We start from the raw sequence: 22,661 nt of genomic DNA, 5'->3' as shown, positions 1-22,661 counted from the left end.
ATAAAAATGACATACTTTGACTAATGTATTGAATCACTATACTGTACACCTAAAACTAATACGACACTGTACATTAATTGTAATGGAATTTTAAAATATTAAAAAATAAAAATTAAAAAATTTTTAATGATATGCTTTAAGTATGAGAAGAATTTTGTGAACCCAAAACTTTAACCAATTTTCCCAATTTTGTATAAACTACAGATATTCGATCCATGATAAAAATGAAATTTACTGGTTCGACATCACGGTTTAATGATTAAGAATCCATAAAACACCTACTCTTAGACATGCAACTACTCACACCAGCGGTACAAAAATTTCTGAATCTCCCCACTAACACATGGCTGAAGAGATGCTTAATCTAAAGGTCTTTAGTTACCGTGAATGAATTCCCTGATCTTCTTTTCCTTGCTCTCAAGCAGCAACCTCACACAGACAGTGGTGAAGTATCGATTGGCCACCTCTTTGTCCCGCAACACTCTCTGCAGTAGCCTCTCCAGGTGGGCCTGCGTGGTCTGCAGCCCTTGCCGACAGCGAGTGAGATAAGCAATGTAGGGCGCCCTTTTCCTAAAAGGAAACAGACTTTGCAGGACATCATATACATACAGTGCACACTTTCTTGGAGACGAAGAGTCCTAATTTTTCTTTTAAAAAAATACGACCTTTGGTTTTATGAATTAACCATGTCAGGCTGCAGACAACTGTCTTGAGAACTAATCATGCTGCCAGCTCGTGTTGGTGAAGAGTAACACCTACTGGGCTGACCACTTAGCTACCTAACTCACTACATGTTACTAAGTCCCTAGGCATCCTTGATCTATTTTATATTGGCCCATGGTCTCCATGCTGTAAGACCTCACACCTCACAGGAAACTGATTGCTACAGAAGACTAAAACAACAAAATACAGGTTAATATACCACTAGATCATTAAACATATCAGCGATTATCTGCTTATAGTCTAATTGTAACAATCCTTAGAGCGCCCATCCCCTCTGCTAACACTGCTTCAGTGCAAAGCTGAAGGACAGTGCACTTCTCTGTTAGTGAGAGCTGCTCATTTACAACTACATTTCCAGATAAATATCCAAATGTGTTCCTTGGAAATCTACATCCAGATAAACACAGCCCAGCATGTTGCAGTAAGCCTAGATTCACTTGTGAAATCAAGACAGGGAAGAAGATCCTTGACGCCGGGCGACAGGTGCAGGAGGCTGGGGTAAATACCTGTAGTCCTCGGCAATAGAGGCCAGCAGTTTCCTGCAAGTTCTGTTATCAAAGCGGCACACGCAACGCATTGTTTCTTGAAGTTGAGCCATTAAGTTCTTATCTTGTAAATTAATTGCTTCAGCTATTTGAACTTTTAAGAAGCATACAATTTCATTGTCTAAACAAAAAAAAAAAAGAGAGAGAGAGAGAGAGAATTCTGTTATTGTCGAGAATTTCCATTGCATGCCATCCCTCAGCCTTTGGGACGTCAGTTCTGCTCAACCACGGATCAGCAGAATTAAGCTGTACTGCCACTCACTTCAATGAAGCATCAGGAATCAAAGTGCCCTTACCTGATGCTAATACGAATATACTAATGGAAACATGGAATTGCTACATAGCTTACACAGGTGTGTACAAGCAGTTTCACATGGTTCAACCCATAAATACAGGAAAAACTTACCCTCTGGGTCTGTATGGTCCGGTAAACCATTCCTTGTTGAATGGGTTAGCACTGGGAAAGCAACAGAATCCGCAGAGCAAAGAGCAAGCCTCAGTTTCTTTTTTGCATCTCTGAAGAATGAGTCAAAAGTACATTAATTTCTTTTTTTTTTTTTAAGATTTTATTTATTGGAGAGAGAGAGGGAGAGAGAGAGAGCACAAGTGGAGGGAAGGGCAGAGGGAGAGGGAGAAGCAGACTCCCCTGCCGAGCAGGGAGCCCGATGCGGGGCTCGATCCCAGGACCACGGGATCACAACCCAAGCCGAAGGCAGCCACCCAACCGACTGACCCACCCAGACACCCCAAAAGTACAGTAATTTCTTTATGCAGATATGGTCACAGTTTATGAACACTCACTATATAAATTAATATGCTACCTCAGGACTCAAATGTTTCAAGCAGTCATAAAAAAAAGATAATTTTTAATTTATTGACACCTCACTTAAAGGAACAGGCTTTCTAGTTACCCAAGGAGCAAGGCTATAAAAATGCTCTGGGCAGGATCATTCTGTAAAGTCACCAGAATCAGTCAAACAACAAGTCCTTTGGACCCTGCAACATATACTGAGTCTCACAACGAACATTATGAGAATGAGAAAGGGGCATTATGCCAGGGTCAGCAGGGTCAGAGAGGGTCAGACGGAAGTCACCAGAACCATCTCATCACGCAAACCAAGAATGCCCTCCACCACATCTCTTGAGAAAGCCTGATCCCGCCACAGGACGAGCTCACCACTTGACAAGAAGCCCCTCCTATTGCTCTACTGCTTGAAACTGCAGCTGACCCTGCCATCCGTTCAGTCTCCCCCAGCATTTCCCATGTGGCCGGGGAGCTTGGTGTGGGCAAAGGGACTGCCACTTGTGTCATTTAAAGGACTGACGTGGCCCCTGTGAGCACATGTGGTTGGTTTTTCACCCCTGAATTAAAGCCTTTGATATATGGCATCCACAGTGAAGCAGTCTTTTCAGGAAAAAGCATTTCATTCTTATCTCTCTGCTCTATACATTTACTCGGTGGCTCAATGAATCATTTGACTTGAAGCAACTGCAGTGATGATGAAAAGTCCAAACCCACAAATCTGAAATCCTATCAAAGAAATACCTGTACGAGAAAGCAGAATCCTGAGGGTGGGCCGCCTGGCTCGCAGAGTCCGGGAGATCATCGGCCGAGATGTTCTGCAGCGTTTCCTCTCGAGGAGAGTCATGTGCACTCTCACCATCACCCATGACCTCTGCACAAACCCACCCAAGACAGGATAAAAGCAGGTTAACCTGGAAGCGTCTAGCACAAGGAGGTATTCGAGCTACTCGACCATAAATTAGCACTGTACTTTACAGTCAGAGTTGTTCAATGAAGCACTGGAGCATTATCTGTTAAGTCACAGACTTTCATTGCCTTTAATCAGAATTGCTGAACCACAGAACTAAGAGGGGCCTCAAAAATCATCTTACATAACACCCTCATGTTATAGTCATGGAATCCTGCCCAAGCAGAAAGTGGCTTGCTGGACAGCCCTCAGCTACCTGGTGGCTAAGGTGAACCCTGCCCTCAGCTCTCCAGGGCTCTTTACTAGAGCTTTTCCCACTGCCCAAGGATGAGCTGGGACAGATCTGTGGCTCCTGCAGCTGGTTTTATGTTTTTAATTAACCAATTTAGAGAATACATTCATATATAAAATCAAAAGGAATAAAAACTCATACTGTAATAAAGATACTGTGCTTACGTAGGACAACTATCTTTATTAGGAGATAATTTCAAATGCTTCAGGGAAAAAAAGGAAAAAATCTACAGAGAGAAAATGCGGCAAAATGTTAACAACTGATAAAGTCCAGGTAGAAAGAATATGGACCTTCACTGTACTATTCAACTCTTCTGTCCTTTGAAACTTTTCAAAATAGTAAGTATGGGAAATCCGCCTCTACTTTGGCTTCCCTTTATGCTCCCTATGATTTCTCCCTGAGCCATCTCACATTACCAGTCAGATTCTTCCAGGGACACTCTGTGCACCACACAAGCAGAAACACATGCAGTATGTAATTTATGCTTTTATATACATTTCTTTCCTCTTACTTTATCTTAGGGATTATACCATATTTTTCTGACATCTATTCAAAATAGCTATTAAAAAGCTACTTTTTAGGGGCATCTGGGTGGCTCAGTTGGTTAAGCAACTGCCTTCAGCTCAGGTCATGATCCTGGAGTCCCGGGATCGAGTCCCGCATCGGGCTCCCTGCTTGGCAGGGAGTCTGCTTCTCCCTCTGACCCTCCCCCCTCTCAGGTGCTCTCTCTTTCTCTCTTTCTCAAATAAATAAATAAAATCTCTAAAAAAAAAAAAAAAGCTACTTTTTATTCAGATCACTTTTCACTGTGATACCAAAGTTAGAACACTTGACCCATGAACAACAACAGGTTTGAAATGCATGGGTCCACTTATACATGGATTTTTTTTCTTTTTTTTTTTTTAATTTTTAAGTAATTTCTACACTCAGTGTGGGGCTCGAACTCACAACCCCAAGATCAAGAATCACATGCTCTTCTGACTGAGCCAACCAGGCACTCCCATGTGGATTTTTTTTTCAGTACATACATACAGTACTGTGAATGTATTCTCTCATGATTTTCTTAAGAATATTGTCTTTTCTCCAGCTTACTTTATTGTAAGAATACAGTATATAATACATATAACATGCAAAATATGCTTAACTGACTATGTTGTTAAGGCTGCCAGTCAACAGGAGGCTATCAGTCGTTTTTGGGGAGTCAAAAGTCACATATAAATTTTTACCTATGTGGGACGTTGGTGTCCCCACCCACCCGCCCCACACACACCCCCACACCCCACACGTTGTTCAGCGTCAACTGCATTCAAATCTTTATCATGATGATCACCTGCACTCTCATAGTTTGCCATTGCTCCTTCACTGGGGCTGGTTCGCTTAATGGCATTCCTGTATTTGTCCAGAATATCCTCAGCGACCTGAGCTTGTGCACTGAGTCTAGGGCTGGGATCATCTGCAGGGGAAAGGAGAGCAGAGAATTAGCTCCCCTTGGTTGGTAGCAATTCTGATGTTAGTATGATACCAGTAGCATAATCCCAAAGGCGGATTAGGAGGTAAGACTTAAAAAGAGCACATATCTCAATGTTAAGAGGCACCATGCAGCTGCCTGCTCATCCCATTTCTCGGTCTGAGAGCCTTGCCCAGGCACAAAATTGGGAGGATTGGCTCCATTTTCTCATCACTGCCAAAATTCTGCATGACAGTGTCGGGAAGTTCAGTGCAAACTACATGGATGATGGGTTTCTAAAGCGCTTCCACTCAAGTTACTGTTATTAGCAGTTCACGCTAACAGAACTTCCAACAGCGCATCTTTATATGCAGATTCATGTATTCAGACATCTCCATGCTGAAGGAGGGGAAAAAGTATCAAATTTAGAATTAAACCCTTTTAAATAATAAAAAATGCCTTCCTCCACTCTTCCTGTATGACTCTCTGCTCCACATCTGAAAACTTCAGGTATCAATATTCTGTCTTCCTGAATCACCACGACAGTGCAGCTGCTGGAAGAGTGCACTCTGGTGCCTGCAATGGTGCCAGAGGCCCTCCGAGAGACTCTAGCCACTGCTGGAAAGTGCTGGAATTGTAGCCAGGGCACACGGAGAAAAAGCTTATCACCATCACAGACGTAGCACTGTTTACTGTCAGGACCATTATCCTGTCAGCAAAATCAGCACATCAAAATGTGTTCCTGAAGTCTAAGATGACACAGTCATCAAGGCAAAGAACTGCTACAGATCTATGGGACAAAATCAAGTTCTCTAGTGAAATGTAAACTCCTGAGGTAGATCTAGACCAAGGAGGTAACCATAAATGTCCACATTCTGGTAGAATCCCATTTTTCAAAAAGTCTAAAAACACACAAAAAAACACTAGATTTTATATATGTGTGTGTGTTGATAGCAGCTAATAATAATAGCAGCTAACATTTATTGAGCACTTACCACGTGCCAGGAACTGTGCTAAGCACCTTATATGAACGATCTCAATTAATCATCACAACAACCCTACAGGGAGGTACTGTTACCACCTCCGTTTTATGGACGAGGAAATCAGGTACAGAGAGGTTCGGTAGTATGCTCATGGGCTCTTCTGTTTCCATGGGGAAAAAAATTTAGTATCCCCTGTCTCTGTAAAATTGCAATAAACTGTAGAGGGTTTCCAAACTAATTTAATCTTTCTGCTTTAATGGTATTTGAATGCTTGAGAAGAGAATCCTAATAAAAGCTGATCATCTTCAAAATGTAAACTGATAAACCTTTTATCATTACAAAATCTTTCTTTAGAGAGGAAGTACTTTTTTGCTATTGGTTTTGAGTGCTGTTGAGTGTTCTGAAAAAGGAACAATAAAATTTGGCTAACCATAGGGAAAGCCATATGTCGCTTATAACCTTTATTTCTATGCCATTAAGAACTTTATCCCAGGAAAGTAATGAAAACAAACAAAATATACTACATATACGAAGCTGTGAGCAATATTTTCACTGTAAAAAACTGGATACAATTCAAGTATCCAAAAGCAGGAGAACATTCACAATGCTATAAAATCATATGACGGATTATCTGCGAGCCAATACAAATTATTAAAACCAACCATGTCTATTAGAAACTGGAGAGGGTTTATGAAATAACATGTAGTAAAAGAAGAATACAAAGTTACACAATATTCAATCATGAAAAAGCCATGTACAAATATGGAAAGATTGGGAAAGAACATGAAAAAAAAAAAGGATAGTTAGGGTGACTGCATTATGGACAGACTGTTAAGAAATTTCTTTTCATATCATTTAAAAGCTGATTTAATGATAATTTTCAACAGGTCATTAATTAGGACCAGGCAGAAATTTCTGCACTAGTAGGAAAGCTAAATTGCTTGAATCAAACACAAAGAAAATGAAATACCTTATGAAAAAGAAAAAACACTTAACTTTACTTAGCTTCTAGGTCAGGCACCAAGAACCAAGGAAAATGTTTGCCCAAAGACACAAGCAAAAAATAATTTATAACTTCTCCAGTTATTAATTCAACATTTTAAAAACATTAGATTTCATTAAGAGTATTTCATTCCATAAACACTGGTGGTGGTCTAACACCAAGAACATGGTAAGAAAACATTAATACGTTTCCAACTCTTCTCAATCAGACTGTAGGCTCCTGTGATTTGACTGAATAACCACAACACTTAGCACAGTGCCTGGCATGAGTCAGATGTTCAACAAGTATTTGCTGACTGAGTAAGATAGGCCTGATGGCTCTCAGCAGAGAACCTTGGCCTGGACACATAGCTCCTGCTCTTCAAAACCCTTCATTCCAGGACAGTCACTGCACCAGATAAAGCAGGGATGTATGCCAGAGACCATGGAAATACATCCAAATACATGGAACCAGATACCAGAATGACATGCATTAAAATGGGATTCTACCTGTACTACGCTGAGCTACTTGAGGAGAATGTTCTTTGAAAACCTATACCATTTTTTTATAAAAATCTTCATTTTAATTTAGTAGGATAACATAGTTGAAAATCAAGATAAGAAAAAAAGAGGCGAGAAATTAATTTCTGGTCTAGATGCTCTACAGCCATCAGAAACAGTACAAAGCTATCAAACTCAAGGTGGGGTCATTAACACTACTTCTCGAACTCATTCCTTTAAGGGTGCTCAATCATAATGTGCCAAACAGAAGCTGCAAAAACACAACTGCTGAATAAGGTAAGAATCCAATCCCCAGTTGTATTTTCCTTGGGTCAGATAGCAATGTTAAAATGATTCAAGCTGTAAAAAATTAGTAAAGTTTATAAATTTATGATACTGTTTGAACACTTTATCACAAAAAAAGGAAATGATCAGGTAGAACAGAATTTCACTGTGATCCTGAATAATCAAGAACTATAGATGGGAATAAATTTAGAATTCTATGATCAACGTTAGAGAAAGCTATTTGATCAATGATCCAAAGATGTGGCATGCATCGCACTACAACCATCACCACACTTTCCTAAAAGGCCCCATGTGGCATCGTCCCCCTGGGATGTTGCGTTGTAGGGTTGTGCCTAGAGGCTCAGCCTCAGGGGCCTCATCATACACAGAAGTTATGATAATGAGGATGAGGATGGCGGTGGCAGTCTGCAGGAAGAGCACACTGAGGTTCACTGGGGCCACCGCCTGGAAGCCACAGAACTATGAAGAACACACTCCCCACTGCACACACACAGACACACTCTTCTAAAAAGGCAGCGCTTATGACGCCCAGGAAACAGTGCTATGAAATATGTGCTCTGGGAATGAAGGAGCCAGGAAGTCCACGGTCTACAAACCTGTGAGTGTTGAGAATCTGTCAGGCCCCACATCATCTTTGTCTTTTTCTTGTTTTTCTTTCTTTCTAAATGGTATAGGAGCTGGAAATTAAATAAAGTCAGTAGCGTGACACATAACATACTGCACTACTCGGAAGACAGCAGTCATTTTGGAGTATTAACTGGTGGGCCAACATTTCTAAGTGAAGGAAGGTGAAAAGTTTAAAAGCTAAGATATCCTGAGTGTCCACTGATAATCATTCTTAAAACAGTGTTGAAGGTTCTTAAAGAAGCTTTCAGGATCAGCTTTGGGGTCATCTGTCACAGGAAGAATGATTTAACTCGAATCTGTTGGGACTAAATCAAAACCACTGCCTCTTAACCTCTGCTCGAAAACAACACATGCAAAGCTCTGAGCCTCAATCTGTCCTCATCAAGGAGGCTTGAGTACAGCTGAAAGCAGAGCTCCTCAGCTCCTGAGCGCCACGGTGCCGAGAAGAGGACTTCGGAAGACGTCCCTAGCCTTAACCCTGGAGGATCTCTCCTTGCAGGAAGAGACACTTTTGCCAACTCAAATCTCAATATTTACTGCTACAATGCCAGGCTAGTCACAAAAAAAAAAAAAAAAGCAAACAATTTTATACAACTGCCTTCCAAAATAAACACTCACTAATATTCAGGATATAAACAGTCTCAACAAACATAAACATAAAAAGCTTAAGTTTACTCCAGGAATGTAAAGGATGAATTTTCAATGTTTAATTACCAATATCATCCCTTTTTCCTGCAATAATTATTAACAATACATATGTTAAAAGTCCCACGTTTAACCCTGATGGCATATGATATTTAAACAACCGTGACCTGCCTGACTTCCACTTATGAAACCACTACCACTTCCTGCAAAGAACAAGAACTATCATTTCTAAAGGTCTGCCTTTAGCATTCACCTGAGTGAAACCATTTTCTATACCCTCCAAACGGCTAGAAACTTAGGCCCAGCAAGCCACACAGAGGAGCTGACATACTGGCTCTCTGTCTGGGGGCTTTGCTTCTTGTTGCTAATATAATTCTAATATTTTATAAAATTACCTTTAGGCATGGCAGAAACAAAACGTTTTCTCCACCAAGGTCTGTTCCTGTCTGATTTCTCATCATCGCTATCTTTGCGTTCTTCAGTCTGTAGAAAAAGTTTGATGCTTTATTTGGAGTTGGACAGCAGGATAAATTACTAGGAAAAGGATTTCAGTTTGTCTGTGAAATACAAAAACCACTCTTGTTTGTCTTAAAAGCAAAACTGTTCTTATTGTGTACAGGCAACTTCTGAAACATGGAAGTATACCTTTTGAGCACCAGACTATGATCTGCTTGAGGGCAGGCACTATCTCATTACTGTTAGTAAACAAAAACCTTAATACAGAGCCTAGCATAGAGTAAGGCACTCAATAAATACTTTTGGAAGGAGTAAGCGCAATGCACATGAAGTCTAGAGGGGTAATAGAGATGACACAGTAGCAGTAATAATAAAACTGAGTATGGACTGTGTGCCAAATACCAAGTGTTAAGGATACATATTTTTGCATTTAAACCTCACAGTAGCCTTAGGAGATAAATACTACTATTAAGCCCTTTTTATAGATGAGAAATAAGGGGCTAAAAAAGGTTATCTCCCTATCTTCCCCAAAGTTATATAGCCTGCATGTGGCATAGTTGGGACTCAAACCCAGATGCAAACAACTTCAAAGTTCATGTTTTGATTGCCAATTAAATTGAGTTATTAAAATCACATGTCAAAGAGCTGAGACTATAGTTCCTTTACCAGCCTATCAAGTGACCTTAGACAAATCATTTAATTTCTCATCTCGGAAGGAAACTGTGAGGTTTAAATGAAATTAGATACAAAATTGCTTGGAGAAAAGTTCAAAGTGTCATAAAAATGCAAAATACATGACTACAAAACCAAAATAGTACAGGTTTCCCATGGGTTACACTGTGGACAAACTAGACTGACAGATCATCTTTAATCATGACTGCTGTCCATCTTCACTCTTAAGATTTATATATACCATGTTAATTTCACATATCAAGAGAACCAAGCGGACAGAACACTAAAGCTGACCACAATTAGCAAAATTCTTCTAGATGGCCTGTGTCCCATACCTCTCCTCTTGAGGAGTCCTTACTCGGGGAGGAAGATGATGAATGAGGTGCAGCCACCAAAGAAGTAGCACCAATGGCTGCGGCTGGAGGGAGTTCTCGCTCTTCATTCCCTGGACGACGGTTCCAGCTGGGGTCACTCATAGGTCGCCGGACAGATGATACTATATCAGAGCTCCTGCTGCGAACTAACCTCTCAGGGTAAGAATGCCTTTGCTTGAATGCCTCCATTTCAGCTGGATTCAAAACAGGGGAACAAAAGTTTGGCAACCTGGCCTCATTTCCTCCCACAGCTCCTTCCAGGATTGGGGGATCTGGTGGTGGATGCGATGGCCTGGCATAGTGAACCTTTGGCCTTACCACTGCAGACGCCCCTAGAACACAGGGAAAAAAAAGTTTGCAACTGAGATACAACTGATCCAACAAAGGCATCAACATAGGGTTTTGGTTCTGTTCTTCTGCCCAGGGTTAAGTCAAAAAGCTCATTTGACTACTTTACCTTCATGTGAAGACAGTGGATCAAACATGGCAAGTAGAGACTCTGACTGAGAAGGAGGAGAGGTCAGCTGGTGGGCGCCTAAAATAAATGGGCAAACTGTAAGACCAATCAGAACTCATCACTCAGTAAGAGTTTCTACACAGTGAAAAAGGTTCTAGCATTCTTCCACAGTATTCCTTTTCTTTTTTTTTAAAGATTTATTATTTGATTCATATTTGAGAGAGAGTGCACACATGGGGGAAGGGGCAGAGGGAGAGAGAGAGAATCCCTAACAGACTCCGTACCCAGCACAAGCCCATACAGGGCTTGATCTCCCGACCCTGAGATCATGACCCACACTGAAATCAAGAGTCGGACGCTCAACCGACTGAGCCATCCAGGCACCCCAGTTTTCCTTTTCTGATCAATAGAACTTGAGGGGCGTATCAGAAAAAAAGAGAATCTAATAAATATCATATTCTGATTACTTCAAATTCATGGTATGTTTTTATCTACATTTAAGTGGTATAGCAACCGCATGTTAATTACTTTTAATGGCCAAATTGCATTATAGTTAATGCAAGGAGTAGAGCCAAAAGATGTAAATCATCAAAATTTTCAGAATGTCACAGCTGGGGGTGCCTGGGTGGCTCAGTCATTAAGCATCTGCCTTCGGCTCAGGACGTGATCCCAGGGTCCTGGGATCGAGCCCCGCATCGGGCTGCCTGCTTGGCGGGGAGCCTGCTTCTCCCTCTCCCACTCCCCCTGCTTGTGTTCCTGCTCTCGCTATCTCTCTCTGTCAAATAAATAAATAAAAAATAAAATCTTAAAAAAAAAAAAATGTCACAACTGCCCTGAGTCTCACCTTCCTTCCACCTATAAAAATAAGGGCAAAAAATAATATTAATAATAATAATAAGGGCAGGGGTGCTTGGGTGGCTCAGTCGGTTAAGTGTCTGCCTTTGGCTCAGGTCATGATCCCAGGGTCCTAGGAGCCCCGTGTCAAGCCTGCTTCTCCCCCTCTCTCTGTCGCTACCCTTGCTTGTGCTCTTTCTCTCTCTCAAATAAATAAAATCTTTAAAAAAATAAGGGCAATATATGTGCTATGGTGAGCGCTGTGAATTGTGCAAGACTGTTGAATCACAGATCTGTACCTCTGAAACAAATAATACAATATATGTTAAAAAAAAAAATAAGGGCAATATTACCTAGAAGGAATATAAATAAAAAGTCGTAAAATTTGAAATTCCTATCTCGGCAAATAACAATTTGTAAAAGTACTCCTAAATAAAAATGAGTAATACTACATTACACCACAAAACAGATTCAAACTACTCTCAGCTATGGAGTAAAAATGACTCCTCTAAGCATATATCTACACAACCAAAATCAGAAATATTAAAACAGGTAAGTATGCAGAGGCTAAAACTTTCAAATATATAAAAGAAACCTCTAGAGGTGCCTGGGTGGCCCAGTCAGTTAAGCATCTGACTCTTGATTTCGGCTAAGGTCATGATCTCAGGGTTGTGAGACTGAGCCCCGCTTAAGATTCTCTCTCTCCCTTTGCCTCTCCCCTCACCCATCCCCCCACTCCCCCACCGCCAGGGCTCGCTCGCTCTCTCTAAGAAAAAAAAAAAAGAAAGAAAGAAAGAAAAGAAACGGTTACTCTAAACTTTGAGTCTGAACTCTTTAATGTTAATGAATGACAGTACTTTGATTTTATGCTTTTTGATTTTTCTTTTGTTCTATACATTTACCTTCTTATATTAAAATTATAAAAACAGTATATTATTATGAAAGACATCTTAGAATATCAGTTCTAAAATTTTGGTCTTAGGACACTTTTACATTCTTAAAAATTATTGCCCCAAAGAGCCTATATATGTTGGTTATACCTACTGACACTTACCATATCATAAATTAAAAATGAAAACAAATATATATTTATATATTAATTCATTTAGACATATCTGTTAAATGGTAATACAAATAACCCTTTTAAATGAAAAATAACTATTTTCCAAAATAAAAAAATAACTGACCCTGTTTTATATTTTTACAAATTCCTTTAATGTAAGTCTTAATAGAACAGAGCTGGATTCTCACATGAGCTTCTGCTTTCAATCTGCTGCAATACATATTTTGACTGAAGTATATAAAGCTGGCCTCAAACAGACATGTAGATGGAAAAGGGAAGATATTTTAACAGCCTTCTCAGATAATTGTGGACATTCTTCTATGATACAACACCAAATCTTGATTAGTAGTTTTTTAAAGGTTAGCTATAATTTGGAACCTAAAACCAAATCAATGAACTTTTACTCTGTTACATTAAAATTATTTGGTCTGTCTTCCACTTTAAATGATTTTTGTAACATCATGCATTGATCACCTGGAAAATACTGGTTCAATGAGATATGCAGATCTTCCACATGTTGACACATTTCAATATATAACATCAAAAAATCACATGCTCATCAGAAAACCACCAATCTCATCAGAAAAGTCTTTAAATATCAGAAAGCTGTCAAGCTCATGAAGGTGGATACAAGTTTTCTGAAATTCTCATTTTTATCTGAAAGCCTGAATTTTATCACTGGCAACAAACTCTACTCTGTCGGTTGTTTTCCTTGAAGTGATAAGCTCACTTTGTTAATTTTCAATAAATGCCTGCCAAATACCCAAATATGAATAACTACAGTTTGTCAGTCATTCTTTCAAGTAAAAATGGTGTGTCATGAAAAACAAACAAGAGAAGAAACAGCTAATTAAGCTCACAGCTCCAATAACCAGCTAAGTGTTTTTCCTTGAGATACTTCACCACCACGCATTAGGAGTATTTCTTATTTCTTCAGAATTTTGAACAGATGTGTAATTCAGGGTTGAGATGTAATTAAATAATTTTTACTGCTTCATGAAAGATTTCTTTTTTAACTGCGAGAGAATATAGTGACTGCTAACTGTTCAGTACCACTGCTTTGCTTCATGCTAAGGCCCACCCTAGCAAATTCACCCACCTTTGCTTGTGCACCATCAGTGCAAATGTCAATATAGTGAAAAGGACAACCTTTTACTGTTATGAAAACAGTTTTGACCTCATTACCCCTCACTCCCCAAAAGGGTCTTAAGGGTCCTCAGTGGTCCATGGAGCCTATACTCTGAAAATTGCTTATTTAGAACAGTGGTTCTCAAATGGGGCTATTCTGTTCCCCAAGGGATCATTTGGCAGTATCTGGAGACATTTTTGGTTGTCACAACCGCAGGGGAAGAAGGGGGTGCTGTGTTCCTGGTAGAGGCCAGAGATGTCACTAAACATCCTATAATGCACAGAACAGGTCTCCATAACAAAGAACCACCTGGCCCAAAATGTTAATAGTGTTGAGGATGAGAAATCTTGGTTTAGAACAAAAGACATTTTTTGTAAGAAAGAAAAAGTATCTAAAACCCCAGTACATTAAACCACTGCTAGCATTTTGGTATTTCTTTCCTGTGCTTTCTCTATGGTAGTTTTTTTAATGTTTTATTATCTTATATATGAAATTCTTCAGGATAAATTTCCCAAGAGATACTATGTTCTAGTATTTCTAGAGTTTGAAGCTATTTCATATGTTTAAAGATTTTAAAAAAACAGCCACAAAACAAAAACAAAAACAAAACCCAGCTGCATAAATTATGAGTCGGTGCATCAAAATTCACTTAGCAATTCTATTTTTCAACCCTTAGGTTGTTTCTCATTTTCTGCCAATATAAATGTTATGAAGAACATAAGACTTTCTGCATACATGGAATGGCTTCCTGATGACTAATTCCTAAAGTGAACCAAATTTAGTTTGTGAATTTTCTTTTCTTTTTTTTTTTTTTTAAGTAGGCTCCATGCCCAGTGTGGAGCCCAACGCAGGGCCTGAACTCATGACCCTGAGAATAAGACCTGAGCTGAGACCAAGAATCAGACGCTTAACCAACTGAGCCACCCAGACGCCCCTGGTTTGTGAATTTTCAAGGCCTTACATACGTACTGCCAAATTATGCCCCGAAGTGCTCTATCACCTGATATTATCACCAGTAAAAGTATAAGACTGCCAGTTTCACCTGTGAATGTGATCATTTTTAAGTCATTCTCCTTTCCCCTTCTTACCATGAGTTACTTCATCCATGTCTGGACTAGTGACAGAATCTTTACCCCCAAAATCAGAGCTGCACTCAGATCTCAGGTCTTCAATCTTATTGGGAATATCCTCAGAGGTTGCACTAATGCCTTAAAAAAAAAAAAAAAAAAAAGGCAAAAAATAAACAGCAAGAAGAACAAAATAACCACACAAAAAGTATATGAAGTTTGGAGAAATGTAAATATTCTCAAAATTTTTATGTCCCAAGTGCTATACGTGTGAGATGTTTGGTTATCATATCCTTTATTGTACTACTGCCTAAATATGCTTACCTTGATTTGTACAACATAATCACAAGTATCATGTGGTATCTAAATACAGTAGCAGAGGCCACTAAGAACAGATGGAATTAGAGAGGGAACACACAGACTGTTTGCCAATTACTTCAACAGGCTCTAGAAAGCCACATGTTAAGTTCTCATAGATTTAAGGTCCCACGGAAATAATTTTGTTTCCTGGAAATTCCTCAACTCTTAAATACAACATCTCTCTGTTATCAACTTTATAAATGAAGAGGTGGGAACACACCTTGCAATCCTTATTCCTTGAAACAAGACAGACATACCCGACACAACACTGAGGCCTGGTGTGCTGGGGCGGGAACTGACCTCCCTGACATCCGTATCATCAGATGTGCTACCTAGTCCAGAACAGCTCTCCAGCTCTTGTAGACGCTCCTCCTGCTTTAGATCCGGGGCCTCTAAACAGAAGACATGAGGTGCCACGTGAGTGATTCTGTTAGCACGCCGCAGATTCAGCTTGTGACCCACATGAGGAAAGCTACCAGAGTGTGAATGAAATCATTGTAAACAGATTTCTAAGTCTGGGCCAGTTAGCAAAGTTAGTTAGATCGAGTGTTAAAGAAGCTTAGGTTGTGATTTTCATTCCAATATAGGCCAGTTTGTTGTGCAAAGGTGAAAACTCTGCCTGTAGATCACTAATCTCATAAAATATGCTGTTGGTTAAGAAGTAAACTCAAGAAGAGAATACAGAATAGCTTAACATTAAACCAAACATTTTCTAAAAAATAACTCCTACGGACACTCAATAGATAGTACGCTAATCCTACTGTCTCCTTATGTAAAGGTCAGCATGTCTGAGTGCATTAATATTATAAAACATATCAGAATCACTTAATTATTCTTGAGCCCAGTAGATCAGATAGAATGTAATTCAGATATACAGTTACTTAAATTTGCATTCTGGTAGTTGACATTTAATTGAAAACAAAGTTTTATCTTCATAATCAGAAAAAAAAAAAAGAAATGCAATATTTGAGAAAAGAGAAAGTACAAAACACTTTATATATATTTGTAATAATCCTACACAAAATAATTCTCAGGACTCCAGAGTCTCAATTTCAGTACATTTCAAAATTAGATCTCTTTTAAAGGGTCAAGTTCTCCCTGGGAGGAATCTGGGCGTGCTTGCCACGCATCCAACCGCTCAGGGTTCAAGTTGTACTGCTATTCCTATTTTGTGATGAGTTAGTGGGAGATACCAACCTCAGTGTCACACACACAACTCTGGTGAGTTGCTAACAAATACTTACAAATAACTGAACACAGAGTCAAAAAGCACCTGCCATCTTAGCCTATGCCATCCAACTGCATTTTTTCTTGATGGACAGAAAATGCCCTAACTGTCCATCTGAAATTCTTAGTAATATGGTTGTGTCACACTTGACAAAATGTACACAGTATAGGAATTAAGATACCTTACATTTAAAACTTCTGTGCAAATCAAACAGCAAACGACGACGGCGTGCTCACCTGAGTCACTTGGCAATACCTCTACGCTCCAGGCCTCGCTCGTTGTCTCTGATATGGTCGAGCCAGTGCAGGGGTCAAGGAGCACTGACCCTGAACCCGGCAGGCACAGTAAACTGCCTAACATGTTCTCCGCTGCCGCACCTGTGTAACCAGTGGGGAGCAAAGGGTTAACGAGGATGCTGATGGAAAGAGCAGCAATCACGGAGAAGGCCCAACACTGACCTAACTGTCCTCTCTACTCTAGCCACAAGAAGGAAGCCAAGGTAAGTGTAATTTCAATCAACAGCACCACTAGAAACACAGATTTCCGACTTTGGTCACAATGGCACAAGCTCCTTTTTCCCAGTTTCCTCCTGTTCACCTTGGACTCTCCATAGAGAAAACATCCATCATTAGGTCAAGTCATTTCAACCAGCTTTCATCTTGGTTTTGTAGCACATTTTTACATGTGCCCCAAAATACCTAAAATGTATAGTCCTCACAGGGATTAAAAACACTCAAATGGAGACACTAAACCACAGAAAGTTATACTGGCCAAATATGTTCTCTTCTGGCACATTAGCCACATATTTAGAGCAATAAAATATATTTGCAGGAAAATACACATCTCTGTAGCATGCATTCAACTGCAAATACAGCTCACTGCTCAAACAGAGCTCTCTGCCAAGAAGAATACTACTTTGGCCCCTGAAACAAAGTAATGCAAAACCAATTAAGAAATCTGTTTACACTACTTAAAAATACAAATAGAAAGGATTAAACATTATTATACACGTGTTACAAATACTCAAGTTCAGGATGCTCCATGACATCTGATAACGCCTAACAAAAGAACAATTCTACTGCAGTGCATAAAAAACTTTTGGCAAAAGGTTACTGGTGAAAGTTACCTTTTAAAGATATATAAAATAATTACAAATAAAATAACGTCTGGAACTTGCCTAAACATAACAGGGGGAGACAGGGTAAAAGGGGTAGTGGGAGAAGAGATGAGACAAAACTGGCCATGTGTGCATGTGTAATAGTTGAAGCTGAATGACTGATACACAGAGTACGTTCTTCCCTCTTGTATTTGCCTGAAACGCTCCATGATTTAAAGAGAAAATGAAGATGCTGCTTATAGGACTGTATGAAATCTTTCAGGACTCACAGAACAGTATCCTAAAGAGGGTGAATTTTAAAGTATGTAAATAGTATCTCAATAAAATTGATATTAAAAAAAAAAGAGGGCGCCTGGGTGGCTCAGTCGGTTAAGCGGCTGCCTTCGGCTCAGGTCATGATCCCAGGGTCCTGGGATCGAGTTCCGCATCGGGCTCCCTGCTCTGCAGGGAGCCTGCTTCTCCCTCTCCCTCTGCCTGCTTCTCTGCCTACTTGTGTTCTCTACCTCTCTGTCAAATAAATAAATAAAATCTTAAAAAAAAAAAAAAAAAAGAAAAAACTAGTCACTCTTTGGAAATGAATTAATCCTTCCAGAAGAAATTCCTTTTTTTTTTCTCCTTAAGTAAGCTCTACACCCAACATGGGGCTTCAACTCACAACCCTGAGATCAAGAGTTGCATACTCTACCGAGTGAGTCAGCCAGGCACCCTATTAAATTCAATTTTTAGAGAATCTCAGTATTATATTATTCTGAAAGATTTTATGGCTATAATCTATAAGAATTTTCATTTTCAGGTAAGGTGTGTAGTCTCAAAAAGAATATCCTCAGAATATATACTATGCCCTGAAAACAAGAAGCTAATTCAGAACACTGGTTTTTCTTTTTTGGCAGGGGAGGGGGAGTTAAACGCAGATAGGGAAAAATGCTACCTATATTTCGGTAAAGAAAAAAAGACACAAATGCCTTGTTACATACAGTTATCTCAGCTTCCTAGGTCTGTCTGTCTGAGGCTGAAGTCCCCGCCCATGAAGGGCAGGTAGATATGAATAACTAAACAGCAATCTTCCAGAGAAATTAAACAGCAGTTACCTGCAATTTCTTGTAAGCGATCTTCATCAATGTTAGGGTCGAAATCACTTCCCAAGACATCTGTACTCCAGGTCTCACTCACTGTTTCTGATATATCTCTGTCATCTGTCAGTCCCATCATGTCACGTATTTCAAACTTCCTTAACTTATCATCAAGATTATCTTGTGTTGTAGCTATCAGAAACAAAATTATGCACCTTAAAAATGGCAGCACAGCTATTTTTTTAAATCAACTTTAAAGATACATATTTTATCAGTAACACTGAGCATGCAATACCAACACTGAATTATCCCCCTACAGATGTACTGTTTCCCTCTCTGAACTAAGCTCAGCATATGTACCCCCATTTCTGACAGATTAACTGGGGCAACCTCTGCAGTGTGACTCTGATAAAAAATTGGGATATATGGCAGCAGACCTATCCACAAAGACCTGGCAGGCCAGAAAGGACTGGCATGATATATTCAGAGCACTAAATGAGAAAAATATGCAGCCAAGAATACTATATCCAGCTAGGCTGTCATTGAAAATAGGAGAAATAAAAAGCTTTCAGGACAAACAAAAACTAAAGGAATTTGCAAACACCAAACCAGCCCTACAAGAAATCTTGAAAGGTGTCCTCTAAGCAAAGAGAGAGCCTAAAAGTAACATAGACCAGAAAGGAATAGAGATAATATATAGTAACAGTCACCTTACAGGCAATACAATGGCACTAAATTCATATCTTTCAATAGCTACCCTGAATGTAAATGGGCTAAAATAAATCAAAAGACACAGGGTATCAGATTGGATTAAAAAACAAGACCCATCAATATGCTGTCTGCAAGACATTCATTTTAGACCCAAAGACACCTCCAGATTTAAAGTGAGGGGGTGGAAAACCATTTACCATGCTAATGGACATCAAAAGAAAGTTGGGGTGGCAATCCTTATATCAGGCAAATTGGATTTTAAACCAAAGACTATAATAAGAGACGAGGAAGGACACTATATCATACTTAATGGGTCTATCCAACAAAAAGATCTAACAATTTTAAATACCTATGCCCCTAACATGGGAGCAGCCAATTATAGAAGCCAATTACTAACAAAATCAAAGAAACACATCGACAATAATACAATAATAGTAGGGGACTTTAACACCCCCCTCACTGAAATGGACAGATCATCTAAGCAAAAGATCAACAAGGAGATAAAGGCTTTAAATGATACACTGAACCAGATGGACTTGACAGACATATTCAGAACATTCCATCCCAAAGCAACAGAATACACATTCTTCTCGAGACTGGAACATTCTCCAGAATAGATCCCATCCTGGGTCACAAATCAGGTCTCAACCGGTACCAAAAGACTGGGATCATCCCCTGCATATTTTTGGACCACAATGCTTTGAAACTTGACCTCAATCACAAGAGGAAAGCTGGAAAGAACTCAAATATATGGAGGCTAAAGAGCATCCTACTAAAGAACGAATGGGTCAACTAAAGAATTAAAAAAGCTCATGGAAACAAATGAAAATGAAAACACAACTGTTCAAAATCTTTGGGATGCAGCAAAGGCGGGCCTAAGAGGAAAGTATATAGCAATACAAGCCTTTCTCAAAAAACAAGAAAGGTCTCAAATACACAACCTAACCCTACACCTAAAGGAGCTGGAGGAAGAACAGATGGGACTGACAGGAAGAACCCCTAAACCCAGCAGGAGAAGAGAAATAATAAAGATCAGAGCAGAAATCAATGAAATAGAAACCAAAAGAACAGTAGAACAGATTAACGAAACTAGGAGCTGGTTCTCTGGAAGAATTTTAATAAGATTGATAAAGCCCTGGCCAGACTTATCAAAAAGAAAAGAGAAAGGACCCAAATAAATAAAATCATGAATGAAAGAGGAGAGATCACAACCAACACCAAAAAAATACAAACAATTATAAGAACATATTATGAGCAACTATATGCCAGCAAATTAGACAATCTGGAAGAAATGGATGCATTCCTAGAGATGTATCAACTACCAAAACTGAACCAGAAAGAAATACAAAACCTGAACAGACCCATAACCAGTAAGGAAATTGAAGCAGTCATCAAAAATCTCCCAACAAACAAGAGCCCAGGGCCAGATGGCTTCCCAGGGGAATTCTACCAAACATTTAAAGAAGAATTAATACCTATTCTTCTGAAACTGTTCCAAAAAACAGAAATGGAAGGAAAACTTCCAAACTCGTTTTATGAAGCCAGCATTACCTTGATCCCAAAACCGAAGACCCCATCAAAAAGTAGAATTACAGACCAATATCCCTGAAGAACATGGATGCAAAAATTCTCACCAAAATATTAGCCAATAGGATCCAACAGTACATTAAAAAGATTATTCACCACAACCAAGTGGGATTTATTCCTGGGCTGCAAGGTTGGTTCAACACCCGCAAATCAATCAATGAGATAGAATACATTAATAAAAGAAAGAACAAGAACCATATGATACTCTCAATAGATGCAGAAAAAGCATTTGACAAAGTACAGCATCCTTTCTTGATTAAAACTCTTCACAGTGTAGGGACAGAGGGTACATACCTCAATATCATAAAAGCCATCTATGTAAAACCCATGGCAAGTATCATTCTCAATGGGGAAAAACTGAGAGCTTTTCCCCTAAGGTCAGGAACACGGCAGGGATGTCCACTATCACCACTGCTATTCAACATAGTACTAGAACTCATAGCCTCAGCAATCAGACAACAAAAAGAAATAAAAGGCATTGAATCGGCAAAGAAGAAGTCAAACTCTCACTCTCTGCAGATGATATACTTTATGTGGAAAACCCAAAAGACTCCACCCCAAAACTGCTAGAACTCATACAAGAATTTAGTAAAGTGGGAGGATATAAAATCAATGCACAGAAATCAGTTGCATTTCTATACACCAACAACAAGACAGAAGAAAGAGAAATTAAGGAGTCGATCCCATTTACAATTGCACCCAAAACCATAAGATACCTAGGAATAAATCTAACCAAAGAGGCAAAGAATCTGTACTCAGAAAACTATAGAATACTCATGAAAGAAATGGAAAAATGTTCCATGCTCATGGGTTGGAAGAACAAATATATGAAAATGTCTATGCTATCTAGGGCAATCTACACATTTAATAGAATCCCTACCAAAATACCATTAACTTTCTTCAAAGAAATGGAACAAATAATCCTAAAATTTGTATGGAGCCAGAAAAGACCCCAAATAGCCAGAGGAATGTTGAAAAAGAAAAGCAAAGCTTGTGTGGCATCACAATTCCAGACTTCAAGCTCTATTACAAAGCTATAATCATCAAGACAGTATGGTACTGGTACAAAAACAGACGCATAGATCAATGGAACAGAACAGAGAACCCAGAAATGGACCCTCAACTCTATGGTCAACTAATCTTCAACAAAGCAGGAAAGAATGTCCAATGGAAAAAAGACAGTCTCTTCAGCAAATGATGTTGGGAAAATTGGACAGCCACATGCAGAAGAATGAAACTGGACCATTTCCTTACACCACACACAAAAATAGACTCAAAATGGATGAAAGACCTAAATGTGAGACAGGAATCCATCAAAATCCTTGAGGAAAACACAGGCAGCAACCTCTTCGACCCCAGCCACAGCAACTTCTTCCTAGAAACATCGCCAAAGGCAAGGGTAGTAAGGGCAAAAATGAACTATTGGGACTTCATCAAGATAAAAAGCTTTTGCACAGCAAAGGAAACAGTCAACAAAACCAAAAGACAACGACAGAATGGGAGAAGATATTTGCAAACGACATATCAGATAAAGGGCTGGTATCCAGAATCTATAAAAAACTTATCAAACTCAATACCCAAAGAACAAATAATCCAATCAAGAAATGAGCAGAAGACACAAACAGACATTTCTGCAAAGAAGACATCCAAATGGCCAACAGACACATGAAAAAGTGCTCAACATCACTCGGCACCAGGGAAATACAAATCAAAACCTCAATGCGGTACCACCTCACACCAGTCAGAATGGCTAAAATTAACAAGTCAGGAAACG

The 22,661-nt window shown here is 39.3% G+C and overlaps 1 protein-coding gene across 11 annotated transcripts in view; it reads right to left on the bottom strand.

Annotated features, from left to right (window-relative positions):
• Positions 1 to 22,661, bottom strand: part of GAPVD1 (GTPase activating protein and VPS9 domains 1) — a 77,665-nt gene that overhangs the window by 9,266 nt on the left and 45,738 nt on the right. For 7 of the 11 annotated variants that reach the window (XM_078061754.1, XM_036112907.2, XM_078061755.1 and 4 more), the window contains 13 exons: positions 18,608 to 18,781; positions 16,639 to 16,779; positions 15,432 to 15,566; positions 14,836 to 14,955; positions 10,722 to 10,799; positions 10,226 to 10,596; positions 9,158 to 9,245; positions 8,087 to 8,167; positions 4,603 to 4,725; positions 2,815 to 2,944; positions 1,675 to 1,784; positions 1,230 to 1,389; positions 383 to 570 (listed from right to left, as the gene is read on the bottom strand). In XM_078061754.1, coding sequence (XP_077917880.1) covers positions 383 to 570; positions 1,230 to 1,389; positions 1,675 to 1,784; positions 2,815 to 2,944; positions 4,603 to 4,725; positions 8,087 to 8,167; positions 9,158 to 9,245; positions 10,226 to 10,596; positions 10,722 to 10,799; positions 14,836 to 14,955; positions 15,432 to 15,566; positions 16,639 to 16,779; positions 18,608 to 18,781 — 1,899 coding nt within the window. Of the gene's footprint in view, positions 1 to 382; positions 571 to 1,229; positions 1,390 to 1,674; positions 1,785 to 2,814; positions 2,945 to 4,602; positions 4,726 to 8,086; positions 8,168 to 9,157; positions 9,246 to 10,225; positions 10,597 to 10,721; positions 10,800 to 14,835; positions 14,956 to 15,431; positions 15,567 to 16,638; positions 16,780 to 18,607; positions 18,782 to 22,661 lie in introns of those variants that run through there. The other 4 variants (XM_078061757.1, XM_078061759.1, XM_036112914.2 and 1 more) reach the window with 2 other exon arrangements.

Source organism: Halichoerus grypus, chromosome 14 (assembly GCF_964656455.1).
Source record: "Halichoerus grypus chromosome 14, mHalGry1.hap1.1, whole genome shotgun sequence".
Taxonomy (NCBI): Eukaryota; Metazoa; Chordata; class Mammalia; order Carnivora; family Phocidae; genus Halichoerus; species Halichoerus grypus.
The sequence above is the reverse complement of the archived record's forward strand: the minus strand, read 5'-3'. Positions and strand labels throughout refer to the sequence as shown.